Raw genomic sequence first — 14,250 nt, 5'->3', positions numbered from 1 at the left:
CCGACGTGGCCTTCCTCGACGACCGTCACCGCTGGCAGCGGCTGCCCCAGCTCTCGGCGGCTGCCTGCGGCTGCGGTGGCTAAGGACGCCTGGCCTGGGGCCCTGCAGCGCCCGAGGAGCTCTGCCGACCTATTTATTGGAGACTCGGACTCGGATGCCGATGAGATCAGAGGGGCGGTGGTGGGCTGGGGGCCGCCTGCAAGGTGCATAATAAAGGAAACTGCTGCCGCATGACTGTGTTCAGCCAGGGTACCCTTTGACCCCGCTACCTGCGCTCCCAGCGCGTGTACAGGGAGGGTCCTGGGTTTCCCCCGCACCTCTTGGCGCCCACAAGCGGCCAGCGAGAAGAAGGAAAGTCTGTCCATTTCCCCACTTTATTCACAAACATGAAGTCTCTGGAGGGGAGAAGCTGGGGGAAGGGCCTGGTGTTCAGCAGGCTGGGGGCGCCTGCCCAGGCTCACCTGGTCCCATCCCCTCAGGGAGGGAGCGGCAGATCACGGAGATGCGTCGGCCCCTGGGAACCCGACGCCCCCCAAAAAAGGACTCTTCATCCCGAAGAATCTCATGGGAGAAGTCATAACGGGCCGCACCCCTGCAAGAGAAAAGAGGCTTGGGCTGGGTGGGGTGAGGGCAGCCCCTGTGCGGGGCAGGCTGCCTGGTGGTGGTGGAGGGTGTGGGGGAATGACAGTATCTGCTGGGAGGGCTCAGTGAGACAAGGTGCTCAACGAGTGAGGTGGGTGCGCATCTGATGAGTCAGGGTGGGGAGGGGGCTCCTCGGCTGGGCAGTACCTAAGGATGTAGAGGGAGCCTGGCTCCAGCAAGAGTTCCAGCCACTCCCCCGGCTCCCGGGTGTGCACCAGCCGCATGACGCTGGGAGATAGCAGGGATAGGCCAGCGATGGTGGCTCCACAGAACTAGAAGAGAGGTCATGGCGGCCAGTCAGTCTCTGGCCTGGCCGGCCTCCCCCAAGCTGGGCGCGAGCTCCGAGCTCCAGGGCTCTGGCCGCTGCCCACCTTGATGCTGTCCACATGTGGCTTGATGTAGCCCCGAGGTTCCAGGTCCAGCACATGCACCGAGGACAGCAGGGTCTGGCCAGGGCTAAAGGCGGCCGCTTGCACGCGCTGCAGGATGGCCCGGCTTGCCTCTGACCAGCGTGACTTCTCTGTCTCTCGGAAGCCGTGGATGGCCTGCACAGAGAATTTGGGTCAGGCCAGGAAGGTCTCAGAGGGAACAGGGAAGTTGAGGCACAGTGGTGGGGGGGGCAGAGTGTAGAGTAAAGGACTGGCTTTCCCAGCATGACCCTTGACCCCACCCTCAACTCACCATCTTGGTCCTATCTGCCCTATGGCTCTGGGTCTGAAACCCCAACCGTAACCCTTACTCCATCTAGGTCTGGTTCTACTCCTTTGTACCCGCCCTTAGGCTCGTTCAGTGCCAGATCTTGTCCCCAACGCTGTCCCCACTGAAATATTCAATTTTGTCTCCGCCCACACTCGATCCCACTCCAGGCCTCTGTCTCCGCACCCAACTGGTGACCTCCCCTCATCTCGCTCCACACCTGTTTCCGACCCTAACCTTGGTCGTGTCTCCCAAACACCCCACAGTTCCAGATCGGCCTCCAGTTATGGCCCTGCCCTCATCTCCGAAGTGCTTTCCCTGCCAGCAAAACATCCAGGCATCAAACCCCGCCCCATGCCGTCGGCCCCGCCCCCAGCCGTAGCGCCCTACGACCCAGCGCTCCACCTTTATCTTCCCCTCTAACGCCACTGGCCCCGCCCCGACGGGGCCCCGCCCCTAAGCTCCGCCCCTAAGCTCCGCCCCCAGCGCCACCGGCCTCACCGCGTCCCAGTGATCGTATTCGTAGCGGCGGCGGCGCAGCTCGGGCTCCAGCTCGCGGCTCAGCGTCTCCTCCTCGGCCGCGCTCAAGAAACCGGGCCGCACCACGGCCGCCTCTCGAAGGCGGCTCAGTACTGCTGGGCCCGAGCCCCGCACCCAGCTGGACGGGGGAAGGGTCCCTAGCACCAGCCGGCCACTCGCGGCCATAGCCCGGGGAGCGGGTCTTGGAAGCTGTCGGAGTCAGGGCAATGCCCCCGCCCCGGAGCCATTGGCTGTGGCTTCCCCGAGCCCCTTCAGTGATTGGCCTTCTTCGGAGTCCCGCCTCCCCTCCCGCCCCTTCAAGACTACCGGTTGCTGCTATGCTCACGCTCTGAAGCTATTGGCCCCCCGTAGAGCCCGCCTCCTTTCGTGCGCTATTGGACGCTGTCCACGGTGGAGGCCGGAGGGCGGGGCTCGACGGCAAGATATGGCCTCTGCTTTGAGGTCAGGAGTTACAGGAGGATTTAGGCCAACGCCCAGGTTGTGGAGTCGGCCAGGACTAGAGATTAAGGGGAAAGTACAGTCAGGCTGAGATGAAGGGGTCAAGGGTACAGAGGTCAGGGAGTGGGGCCACCTTAGAGGTTGGGGGTCAAAGGTTAAAACCCGATTTCCCCTCGGGACTGCGGACTGCGTCATTCCCATCCCTGTGCAAATAGGCTGGCTCCTACCTTACAAATAAAAAATAGGGGCGCCTGGATGGCTCAGTCGGTTGATGTCAGCTCAGGTCATGATCCTAGAATGGTGGGATCATGTCTCTTCATACCTCAAGTCACCAGGAAATATCAAGGACAGATGTCACAACCCCTCCTGACCAATCATCAAAATTCAGAGGAAAGTCCACAGGACAAAGGACCTTGTTTCTCCAACAAGGGAATTTCAAAGGAAGACAAGAAAAGAGGGAGAGATTGAGACAGAGATTAAGGGGGAAACCCACAGTTAAAAGAGACTGCGAGATGGCCACCAGTTGCAAGGTGTGCACCTGACTTGAACAAATTAAAAACATAGAGACAACTGGGGAAATTTGGACCCTGGTTGAATATTTATTTGACCATAGTAAGTACTGTTACTTTTTTAGGTTTCAAAATGGCATTGTGGTTGTCTTTTAAAAGATTTACCGTTTTAGAAATACCTGTGGAAATACTGATTCCCTGGCTCCTCCAGTGACAGCCCAGTGTCCTCTGCTCTCCTTACACAACAAGCTTCCTTGAAAAATGTGTCCAGCTCCCGTCTTCCCGCCCCGACTCGGTGCACTCCCACAGCACCGGAAGTGCTTCCTCTTGAGGCCATCAGTGACTTCCACTGTGCCAAATCCAGCAGACAGTTCTTAGCCTCACTACTTATTTATCGACCTACATTTTTATTTTATTTTAGTTTTATTCCCAACTCTGACCCCAGATTCATCATCCTCTGGGATGTCTGAGGCATATCAAACACCAGAAATAACATGGCCAAACTCAGCTCCTGATTCCCGGCCCTCCCCATCTGCTCCTCCCCGCAGCCTTTCTGCCTGTTCCTTCTGCCTTTAAAGGGGCTGGAGGGGGCGCCTGGGTGGATCAGTCGGTTTAGCGTCTGACTTTGGCTCAGGTTGTGATCCCACGGTTTGTGGGTTCAAGCCCCAGATCCAGCTCTGCGCTGACGCTCAGAGCTTGGAACCCGGAGTCTGCTTCAGATTCTGTGTCTCCCTCTCACTCTGCCCCTCCCCTGCTTGCACCTGCTCACTCTCTTTCAAAAATAAACAATAGGGGCGCCTGAGTGGCTCACTTGGTTAAGCATCTGACTTCGGCTCAGGTCATGATCCAACAGTTTATGGGTTCCGGCCCCGTGTCCAGCTCTGCACTGACAGCTTGGAGCCTGGAACCTGCTTCGGATTCTGTCTCCCTCTCTCGCTCTCTCTGCCCCTCCCCCATTCATGCTCTCTGTCTCTCAAAAATGAATATTAAAAAATGTTTAAAAAAACACTTAAAAGAAAAACCCGGCTGGAAATCTGACCTCTTCTGACCACCCAGCTGGGGCTGCCAGCCTTTTTCTGATTATTATTATTCCAAGCCTCCCAACGGGTCTCCAGGCTTCCATGCTGTGGGAGCCACAGTCTTCCTGCTTTTTGTTCTCAGAATCCTCTGTGGCTCATCCCCCTCCTTGCTCAGATCTACCAGGCCTCAAGGTCTGTCCTCCTTCCTTTCTGCTCTCAAATCTCCACTGCCCCCTGCCACTCCACTTCGGTCACTGGAGCCTCCTTGTGGCCCCTCTCACAGTGGTGGCCACAGTCCTACCACAGGGCCTTTGCACTTGCTATGCCCGCTGCCTGGACTGCTCTACCCCTCCCTCACCTCAGATCTCTTTGTTCAAGCCTCACCTTCTTGGCAAGGCCTTCACTGGCCACCCCATCTAAAACTGTCACACACTCACACTGCACTGCCTCTTTCCCTGCTTTTTAAAAAACTTCTACCCCCACAAGAGTAAGTTCTTTGAGGACTGAGATTGTTGTTTTCTTCACCATCCGCCGTGGCATCTAGAACGATGCCTGAAGTGTCGTATTTGCTCCGTAGAGTTTGCTGAAGTTAGGGAACTGAAGGTCAGAGTCTCAGGGTCAAGGCGAAAGCAGACGAGGCCTTGTGAAGGGCACCCGGGTGTGCGCCACGGTGGAGGGAAGGCGACACAGATGGGGATCAAAGACTACAAAGATTTAATTGAAAATCACAGTGTCTCATTCAAGGTATCTGGCCTTAGCGGCACCCCCAGATCCATCCAGAGTTCCTTCCGGGGCCCTTGCAGGCTCAGCGGCGAGGGGTGGGCAGGGCGCCCGGCCCCCCCACCAGCTTCCCCTCTGGAGGGTGAGGGCCAGGTCTCAGACGCCTGCCGGGGCAGGCTCTGCCGCCGCCGCGGCCGCCACAGGCTCCTTCTGCACCAGCTCAGGCTCGTCCTCGCCGTCCTGGGGAGGGTGGACCAGAACCTTGTCTAAGATGCCGAACTCCTGGGCCTCCATGGGGCTCATGTAACGGTCCCTCTCCATGGCCGACTCTGCGGGGGAAGCAAGAGGCAGGACGTGTGTGGTTCAGGGCGGGCACCCGGGGCCAGGTCTGGGTCCCCGTTCTGCTACTGCTTTGCTGCGTGGCCTTGGCCTTCCCCTCTCGGTGCCTCAGTTTCCCCATTGGTAAAATGCCCATTTCTATGCTGCCTTTCTTCACGTGTTGCTGATGTGGAATGTACACCCAGCCAAGCGCACAGCCGGGTAGTGGACAGTGTGAACTTCGACCTGAACTCACCCACAGGGCCAGCACCCAGATCGAGAAATGGGACGTCACCAGACCCCCGACCGCCGCAGCCCTGCTGAGGCCTACTTGCGGTCCCTGACTCCTCTGGCCCGAGAGGAACGACTAACTATGCTAACGGCACAGAGACGTCTGCTGCTTTTTTGGTTGTAAATGCATGGGATCAGCGAGTATTTACTCCCTCTGGCCACTCAGCAGCAGGATCTGTGTTCAGCCAGGCTGCGTGTGTCACTGTGGCCGGGGCTCTCTCCTTGCCATCTGGCAATTCCGCGGCATAAAGAGCCCCGATGCACTCCGCCTGCTGCCGGCCATGTGGGTGTTTTCCGGGGGGTGGGCTCGAACACCCAGCACCGCCGTCAGCATCCAGACTGCGTCTTTGTGGACATAAGCACTCCCTTTTCTTGGTTACATCCTGAGCGGGGTGGGGGGACACCATGGCATTTTGGGCATTTTAGCCCGAGCTGGTCGTGCTAGACGGCTTTCTACCGAATCGGTATCATATTCACCGCTGCCCACAGTGGTAAGTGTTCCCGTTTTCTATTTTAGCTGTTCTAGTGGATTGAAATGCTATCTTGCTATGGCCTTAATTTGCCTTTCCCTAAAAACGAGTGACGTTATTGTTTCTTTTAAATATATGGGCTAAGGGCACCCAGGCAGCTCAGTTGGCTGAGTGTCAGACTTCGGCCCAGGTCGTGATCTGGTGGTTCGCGAGTTCGAGCCCCGCGTTGGGCTTTGCGTTGGCGCCTGCTTTGGATTCTCTGTCGCCCTCCTCCGTGCCCAGCGTGGGGCTTGGACTCCCGGCCCTGAGATCAAGAGTGGCACGTTCTCTCGCCTGAGCCACACGGCTGCCCCTCGTCATGTTATTTTTTTTGAGAGACAGAGATAGCATGAGCAGGGGAGGGGCAGAGAGAGAGGGAGACCCAGAATCCGAAGCAGGCTCCAGGCTCTGAGCTGTCAGCACAGAGCCCGACGTGGGGCTCGAACCCACAAACTGTGAGATCATGAGCTGAGCCGAAGCTGGACGCTTAACTGACTGAGCCCCCCAGGCGCCCCTCATGATGTTATTTTTAAACATAAAGATGATGGGCACGTTTCTTAGATTTCTTGACCATGTGGAACCATGTGGAACCATGTGGAATATTCTTTACTGAGGACCCTGTGTAAACCTTTGACCTGTTTCAGGGACGTTTTTGTGAAGATTCTGCAAGTGGATCTCTTTGAGGTGCTCAGAACTGGGGTTCTCAAGTGGGGGTGATTTTGGCCCCTGGGGGACACTGGGAGGCAGTTTGACGGGCACCAGCAGAAGGTGCCACTGGCCTCTAGGGGGCAGCGGCCAGAGATGCCGCTGCAGGCCCTCGATGGCCACAGCATCCTCCGGCGACAGAGGACAGTCCAGCCCAGAGGGGCAGCAGCGCCGAGGTGGAGGGGCCCCGGCCAAGCACGAGGCCTGTTGCATGTGTGCCTGTCGGGCACGAGTGCCAGGGCTCTGGCTGGGGCGGGCACTCACCGATCACCTGCAGGCTCTGTTTGGTGTGCTTGGCGTAGATGGTGTAGAGCTGCTTCTTGAGTTTCATGATCTCCTCGGCCTGGATGGCGATGTCTGTGGCTTGGCCCTGGGGGGGGCGGCGTCCCGAGGAGGTTAAAAGGGAGAAGGTTAGAATGAGCGTCAGCCACGCACAGGGAGGCTGGAGAGGTGTTCAGATGGGTGGGATGGGGCTGCGGGAGTCCTTCTGCGTCCTGCTGCGTCCTCACCGCCCCCGGGAAGGCCTCCTGCGGGAACTGCATTTTCTTGCGTCCTGCACGCGCAGCCTCGCGCCTCCCAGGGCAAGCGGAGTCCTGGAGACAGCCGACAGCTGGCCCGGAACGTTCCGGTGCAAGCCAGCCGATCCGAGCATACAGCCTCATCACCTCCTCCAGGGGACCCTCACGCCCAGGCCACTGTCCTCCTGCCCCTGGCCCAGCGCCAGAGAACTAGGCCACCCCACACCCCAGAGTCCCCTGACATTTTTCACACTAGCCAGTCCTGAGCCTGTGTCAGGTGGGGACAGGAAGACACAGGCCGCCGTGGGAGGGCTTTTCTGGAATCATCCCTGCCACTCTCCACGGGACCTCGACCAGTACCGTGGAGCCTCACGGTTCCTTCCTGCAGAAACCACAGTTAAGTCCCTGTCCACTGCCCCGCCCCCCCCGCCTCCTGACAGACCCTGGTGCTTCCCGTGAGGCCCTGCCTGGCCTGGCATGCCCCCATCCCCTCCTACCCCTGGAAACTGTGAATTCCAAACTGTCCTTCCAGTGATGGTCCTCTCCGGATCTGCCAGCCTCGCCAAATGTGCATCAAAATAAAACCTACATTTTCAAACATTGATGCTCCCACACGGCTTCCACCCAGTAGCTCCTTCTGTCTGGACGCCACCCCCCCCATCCCGAGACAGGGCCTGGCACTCACCCGGGCTCCCCCAGACGGCTGGTGGATCATGATGCGGGAGTTGGGAAGCGAGTGGCGCATGCCCGGGGTGCCAGCGGCCAGGAGCAGGGAGCCCATGCTGGCGGCCTGGCCCACGCACCACGTACAGATGGGGTTCAGGATGTACTGCATCGTGTCGTAGATGGCCAGGCCGGAGGTCACCATGCCACCTGCCGGGGGGGGGGATGGGGGTGGTAATGAGGGGCTGTGCCAGCTTCTGGCTTTCTCTGCTGCGCCCCTGGCCTTGGGAAGAGCCTGGGTAGAGGCAACCCTTTATTTACTTATTTATTTATTTTTATTTTTTAATGTTTTATTTATTTTTGAGACGGAGCTTGAGCAGGGGAGGGGCAGAGAGAGAGGGAGACACAGAATCAAAAGCAGGCTCCAGGCTCTGAGCTGTCAGCACAGAGCCCGACGCGGGGCTCGAACCCACAAATGTGAGGTCATGACCTGAGCCGAAGTCAGAGGCTTAACCGACTGAGCCACCCCGGCGCCTCGAGGCAGCCCTTTAAAGCAGGTGTTGCAAACACAAATACTCCTAAGGGTAGAGAAGTGAGGAAACAGGCCATGCGAACTAAGTGGGGGCAAAGAGGTGCGCACTCGGCCCAGGGGGACCGGACCTGTGAACATTTCCAGAGAAGCTGGAAGCCGGGGGGCGTGCGGTGGCCGAGAGGGAGGCTCTGGGGCCCGCCTGCCCTGGCAGTTCCGTCTGTGTGACCTCGGGCAAGTTACCCAGCCTCTCAGAGCCACAGGCTCTCCCGGCCAACTGGGGAGGACTAAACAGTTCCTACCACGTGAGGCCGCCACGGGCACAAGGTGATTAAATGCCTAGAGAGTACCCGTCAGTGGGGCCCAGTAAGTCTGCGATCAAGACGAGCTGTTGTCTTTGGGGAGCGGCAGCCACCAACGCGAAAACGCTGACCACCAGGTCACATTAGTAAAATGCCACGTGTGGGATCAGAGAGGCAGGACCCGCCGCGGGTGTAGGAACCCAGATGTAAAAGCAAGGAACGGGCAACTTTTAGAGGTTTGGAGGCAGTTTTGGGATTCTGAAGGAAGCTCAGCACCCTTTCTTCCTCCACAGGGGGAGCACTCCTGATAGGGGGAGGTCTCTGCCCCCCGGAGCCACCTCGAGTGTCCCCGGAAGCGCCCCTGCGGCCCAGGGAAGGCTCTGCTCACCGGGGCTGTTGATGTACATGTGGATGGGCTTCTTGTTGCTCTCGGACTGCAGGAACAGCAGCTGCGCGATGACCAGGCTGGCCACGCTGTCATCGATCTGCAAGTACGCAAGCAGGGTCGGGGGGCCAGGAGGGGGTAAGGAGAGGGCTAATGCAAGCAATTATGAGGCGGCTGGGAACGGGTCAGGGGAACCAGGATGTGTCAGAGCCCAAGTGAGACCGTGGGGGAGACTTCAGGACCAAGGCGGGGAGGTGGTGGAGGGTAAGGACCCATGGGGGTTGGACCCGGGGGTAGGGAGTCATGGGCTCAGGGCAAGGAGGGGAAGGGGTCATGTGGGTTGGAGAGAAGGATGAGAGCCAGGGAGGAGGGAGGAAGATCACTAGTGCGGGAGGCAGAGATCAAGAAGGGAAACGCAGAGGGTTTGAGGAAGGGGTGGGTGGGGGGTTAGGGGCCAGAACAGGGGGCTGAAGGCCCATGGGCCCAGGAAGTGGGGTGTCAGACTGGTGCCAGGGCACTACCCAGGTAGGAAAGTCAAGGGAGGGGTCAGGAGGTCAAGGGGGTTCGAGGAGGAGGGGCGCGTGGGGTCTGGGCAGGCGCAGAGGAGGATCCCGGCGGGGCACTCACCGGACCCATGACACACACGATGCGCTCCCGCAGCAGCCGCGAGTAGATGTCATAGGCGCGCTCGCCGCGACCCTGGGGGAGAAAGACCGAAACACAGAAAGAACCTCCAGCCCCGAGACCCCCGACTCCCTCCCCAGGCCAAGTTCCCGCGGCCGCTGTACCGTCTGCTCCACCACGATGGGAATGAGCGGGAGAGCCCGGGCCGCCGTCGCGTGCAGGCTCCGCTGCAGGGCCAGGCCAGTCTTGGGCGTCCGATGCGGGGAGAAGCGGCAGGCGAGGCGAGGCCCCAGCGCGGGGCAACTACCTGCCGCCACCCGGGCCCCCCAACCCAATATTCCCGGCCACATCCCGCCGCGGTCCCTCTCGGCTTCCGTCCGATGGCGGAACTACAACTCCCGGCGTGCTTTGCGCCTGCGGCGCATGCTTACTAGGTCGCCCTCGTCCCTCTAGCTGAGCCGGCACGTTTGCGGGCGGAGCCCGAAGGGGGCGGAGCCCGAGAACGTTTGAAGCGGCCAGTTCTAGGTGCCTTGCGTGTCGAAATTCTCCTTCCTTAATGAATTAATTTTTTTCACGTTCAAGTTATGTTTGTTCCTGTCGTTCCTTAATTTAAAAATCAGCTCCTGGGGCACCTGGCTGGCTGAATCGGTGGCGCATCCCACACGATACTGTGGTCATGAATTCGGGCCCCACGTTGGGCGTAAAGCTTACTTAAAAAAAATAATATTATAAATAAAATAAAATTCAGCTCCACTGTGCCCACTGAGCCCTGACCTAGCCGAGTTTCCAGTTCAGCGGAGCTGACTCCTGAGACCTTTCCTTTCATCTATGGACCCCAGGCTGTGGGAGCCCGAGGAAGGGTGTTGCAGATTCTGCCTGGGAGAGCCGTGTGCAAAGGTTTCTTAGGCGTGAGTATTGGAGCTGGGTTTCGAAGGGTGGATAGGAGTTCGTTAGGTGGGAAAAGACATTTCTGGCCGAGGGAGAAGAATGGGCAAAAAGATGAAAGTAGGAAGGTTCCTACTAACGTTTGGGGCCTCTCTTTTCCTGCCAATCGACTCAAGGTTAATTCCTTTTTAGAGTTCTCCCCAGAGCCTAGAATGGTCCCTGGTGCACAGTTGGTGCTTATTAATTACACTTTGAAGCAAGAGGTGATGAGGGAGGAAGGGTAAGAGCTGAGGGCTTTCAAGGCAGCTGCCCCACCTGCCGAGCTGGCTCAACCCATGATTTGCTGTGTGATCTTAGGTCATTGCTTAACACCTCTGGGCCTGAAGTTTCTCATCTGGAAGATGGCAGTGATCAAACCAACCTCAGGGAAGGGCTCTCTGCTGCTGGTGCGGAGCCTGCTGTGGACCCTGTGTCCCCCTGTCTCTGCCCCTCCCTCTCAAAAATAAACATCTTTTTTGAAACCAGATACCTTATGCTGAAGCAGCATATTGAAGTCACTTGAGTTCACATCTTGGCCCCATTACTTACTAGCTGTGTGTCCCTGAGCCTCAGTTTTCCATCTGTAAATAGGGATATTGATAAAAACTTACATATATCCTAATGCTGCTGTAAGGGTCCTCAGAATGGGTGTTCAGTATTTAAAATTTTTTTTAAAGTATTTATTCATTTTTGAGAGACAGAGTGAGAGCAGGGGAGGGTCAGAGAGAGAGGGAGACACAGAATCTGAAGCAGCTCCAGGCTCTGAACTGTCAGCACAGAGCCCGATGCGGGGCTCGAACCAATGAACCGTGAGATCATGACCTGAACCAAAGTCAGACTCTTAACCAACTAAGCTACCAGATGCCCCTGTGTTCATTATTGATGGGTGTTAATTATTGATGTGTTAGCGAGGAACCACAGGGGCCCAAGAAGTTCTCCCTTATGAGGGGCCTTTTGAGGTGGGTTTTGGCAGATAGATAGGAGTTCACCAGGCAGACAGCACCTAAATGCTGGACCCTCATATTAGTGCTGGGTGTGCCGTAGACAAGGGTACACTCTGTTCACAGCAAATCCTGGTCTGATGGGGAGAGAGAGCAGGACAAAGCAGGACAGAGAGTAGGACATGGGAAGGTAGATGAGCTTGCGGGCCTAGGAGGCACCCCTGAAAGAAGGCTCAGATCTAGGCCTACCTGAGTGGGGTTGGAGGCCGGGGAGCCGATGTTCAGGCACTGGGAGTGACATTCCCCCCGCGGGGACTGTGGCGGCAGGGGGGCCGCCTGGGCTGTCCCAGTTTCTGCTATGAGTCAGGTGGGTGGCCCCGCGCAAGCCCTGACTGGGGAGAAGGGTGAGCCATCAGGTGCTGCCGGCCCCGAGGTCCCTTCCGGAAAGCTCCCCGCGGCCCCGCCCTCCTCGCCTCCCTTTGCCTCACCGGCTCTACCCGTCCAGTGGTAACTACGTTTCGCCTCCTCGTTTCACCTGCTCGTTACCACCCTCGGTAACGTGCCTCCGCAGCTTAACCCAGTGTCTTGTGGTTACTTCATTCAGCTCCCAGCGAAAGCTCACCGGACCGTATTCCTCCCTTGCCTAACGCCCTCCCCTGGGCTCCCTGGCACCTTCGCTGACCTCTCCCCTCACTGGCCTCCTCCCTCCTGACCCACTTGGCTCCAGCTGCGTCACTGGCCAGCTTTCTGTTCCTCAAACACGCCGAGCCCCATCCAGGCACCCGGGCTTTGCGGCCGTCCTCTTCCTGAATTCAGCTCCTTCCCAAACACATAAATCTCCCCCTAGACGTCACCTCCTCCAGGAAGCCTTCCTGATTCCCTCGCCAATATCGCAGCCACCCTCTGGGACCTTTGCCTTGTTTAAGTGGCTCTCCGAAACAATCACATCAGTGCTCTGACTTTCTTGTTTATCATCTGTGGGACCTGAGTTCCTGTGAAGCCACAGGCCTTTATCAGCTCTGCGGATCTTGGGACAGGGTTTATCAGACCTTTTCCATTAGGACTCCCAAGGAGAGATGCGTCTTATATAGTGTCTGAGCCCACGAAAATAGGAGAGTTTCATGAAGTGATATTTATCCTTCTTTTGAGCAGTCACCTTCTGATACTTTCTATTTTTTCCCGTTCTAGTCCATTTCCCTTACATTGCAGTTTCTCAGCTTCTGGACTAGTGACATTCTGGGTTGGATAATTCTTTGGGGAAGGGCATCCTGTGCACTGTGGGGTGTTGAGTACCCCAGTCGAGGCCTGACGTGCTCCCCGTCCTAAGAATTGAAAGTGTCGGAGACATTCCTGAGTGTCCTCCTGGAAAAAAGAATTGCTCGCTGTCGAAAATCAGTGATTTTATTTTATTTCTTTATTTTATGTATTTTGAGAGAGGGGGAGGAGCAGAGAGAGGGAGAGAGAGAATCCCACGCAGGGTCCACACTGTGATCGCGGAGCCCATGTGGGGCTCTAACTCAGGAGCCATGCCTTGAGCGGAGACCAAGAGCTGGTCGCTTAACCGAACGAGCCACCTGAAGATCACTGATGTAAATTAAAATGGAGAGTGGCCTGAATGCTGAAATGGAAAAAAAAAGCAACTTTTGAACAGTTCCTGGCACACCGTAGGCACTCAGATAGTTCCTGTGTGACGTATTCCTGCTAGCTTCGTGAAATATGTTCTCAGTGAATGAGAGTGTGTGAGCGCGTAGTAAGGGAGTGGGGGAGGGGAGGGATGGAGGGAGGAGTATTTTGACTCTTCGCTGTAAAATCAGTCCAGCCCACTGGTTTTAGGTTATTACTCTGCGGTCAAAGAAAAGCTCTGATCACTGTTACCTGTTCTTAGATGTATGCAAAACAGGCCTATTGAAATGAATAGAAATTGAAAATTAAGAAAAGAAATGGAAAACCAAGGGCTGAAGAGGCCACGGGTAAATGGATATTCCCATAAACAGCTCACGACAGCGCTACGCTTCTCTGGAAACAAAGTGGGTACCGCGTCTCCGATTCCCATAGTCCACTTCTAGTTACTCACTTGTAGGAAGTGACCAAAGGTGAGCACCGAGATTTGGCCATAAGGCTGTTCATGGCTGAACTATTTAGAGCTGTTCTGTTGTTTCAGTTAGCTAGTGCTGTGTAACAAATCATCCCATATTCCTAAGGGGCTTCAAACAGCCACAGCTTATTACTTCTCACAATTCGGGCTCCTCTGATTGTTCTCTACAAAGGGTTTGCTGGGGCTGGATATCCACAGCGAACAGTCTGCAGTCACAAATCTGGAGCCTCACTCACCCGAGATCATGACCTGAGCCGAGATCAAGAGTCAGATGCTTAGCTGATTGGGCGCCCCAGAAGCTCCCTGTGTTCTTAAAAGCTCGGCCCACAGATCACACGGCAGCTCTTTGCCACATTCTGTCCGTCACAGGAAGCCACACGGCCAAACCAAGACTGGAGGAGAGGGGAAGGGGAAGCTGACTCTTGGTGTGAGGCATGGCAAGGGCCCACGGGGTGGAGAGGATGGATGGTGCCCATCTCCGGAGACGGTCTATCACACTCACAGCAGCAAAGAGCCGGAAGTAAGTGTCCAGAAAGAGGGGGCTGATTGAATCAGGTAACATTTTAAATTAAAGCAATGATCAGAAATTGTAGACTATACTTGATATTCACTGATGGCCTGCTCTGGTCCAGGGCTCGTTGGCCAGGCGTGACTGTGAGTGCCAGTGACTTAGACAAGATAGAAATGTCTTCCTCTCCAAGGAGCAGGCTGGAGCTTGGCACCCAGGGTGGGCCGGTGGCTCTGGACCCCGGAGCCCCCAGACGCCCTCTCCTGTGCCGTTTCTAGGGCGGGGCCTGCCTTGTCTTCAAAATGCAACCTGGGCATCAGCGGGCACCTTTCCATTCCAAGAAGCTGGATGGACGTGGAGAGGAAGGAACGGGC

At 56.9% G+C, this 14,250-nt stretch overlaps 3 protein-coding genes and 1 long non-coding RNA gene across 5 annotated transcripts in view; 2 read left to right on the top strand and 2 right to left on the bottom strand.

Annotated features, from left to right (window-relative positions):
* The window catches only part of PSPN (persephin), a 797-nt gene extending 714 nt beyond the window's left edge, over positions 1 to 83 (top strand). The window contains exon 3 of the mRNA XM_029916471.1: positions 39 to 83. Coding sequence (XP_029772331.1) covers positions 39 to 83 — 45 coding nt within the window. The remainder of the gene's footprint in view (positions 1 to 38) is intronic.
* A 273-nt stretch (positions 84 to 356) lies between these two features.
* ALKBH7 (alkB homolog 7) lies at positions 357 to 2,114 on the bottom strand. 2 transcript variants are annotated; one of them, XM_029917372.1, is made up of 5 exons: positions 1,840 to 2,114; positions 1,576 to 1,656; positions 1,014 to 1,187; positions 790 to 914; positions 357 to 592 (listed from the first exon to the last, which is right to left on the bottom strand). In XM_029917372.1, the coding sequence occupies exons 1-5, from the start codon at positions 2,041 to 2,043 to the stop codon at positions 430 to 432; spliced, it is 747 nt and encodes a 248-aa protein (XP_029773232.1). In that variant the 5' UTR covers positions 2,044 to 2,114; the 3' UTR covers positions 357 to 429. The 2 variants fall into 2 exon arrangements, with proteins under 2 accessions (XP_029773232.1, XP_029773233.1); XM_029917373.1 differs by lacking the exon at positions 1,576 to 1,656 and having other exon boundaries at positions 1,840 to 2,112.
* A 2,423-nt stretch (positions 2,115 to 4,537) lies between these two features.
* Positions 4,538 to 9,810, bottom strand: CLPP (caseinolytic mitochondrial matrix peptidase proteolytic subunit). The gene is made up of 6 exons (XM_029918822.1): positions 9,573 to 9,810; positions 9,412 to 9,483; positions 8,788 to 8,884; positions 7,591 to 7,778; positions 6,652 to 6,757; positions 4,538 to 4,893 (listed from the first exon to the last, which is right to left on the bottom strand). The coding sequence occupies exons 1-6, from the start codon at positions 9,756 to 9,758 to the stop codon at positions 4,721 to 4,723; spliced, it is 822 nt and encodes a 273-aa protein (XP_029774682.1). The 5' UTR covers positions 9,759 to 9,810; the 3' UTR covers positions 4,538 to 4,720.
* A 3,944-nt stretch (positions 9,811 to 13,754) lies between these two features.
* LOC115274779 overlaps positions 13,755 to 14,250 on the top strand; it is a 9,811-nt gene continuing 9,315 nt past the window's right edge. The window contains exon 1 of the long non-coding RNA XR_003901244.1: positions 13,755 to 13,888. This is a non-coding gene — a long non-coding RNA (uncharacterized LOC115274779). The remainder of the gene's footprint in view (positions 13,889 to 14,250) is intronic.

This window comes from Suricata suricatta, chromosome 12 (assembly GCF_006229205.1).
Source record: "Suricata suricatta isolate VVHF042 chromosome 12, meerkat_22Aug2017_6uvM2_HiC, whole genome shotgun sequence".
Taxonomy (NCBI): domain Eukaryota; kingdom Metazoa; phylum Chordata; class Mammalia; order Carnivora; family Herpestidae; genus Suricata; species Suricata suricatta.
This window is presented reverse-complemented; position numbering and strand designations above follow the sequence as displayed.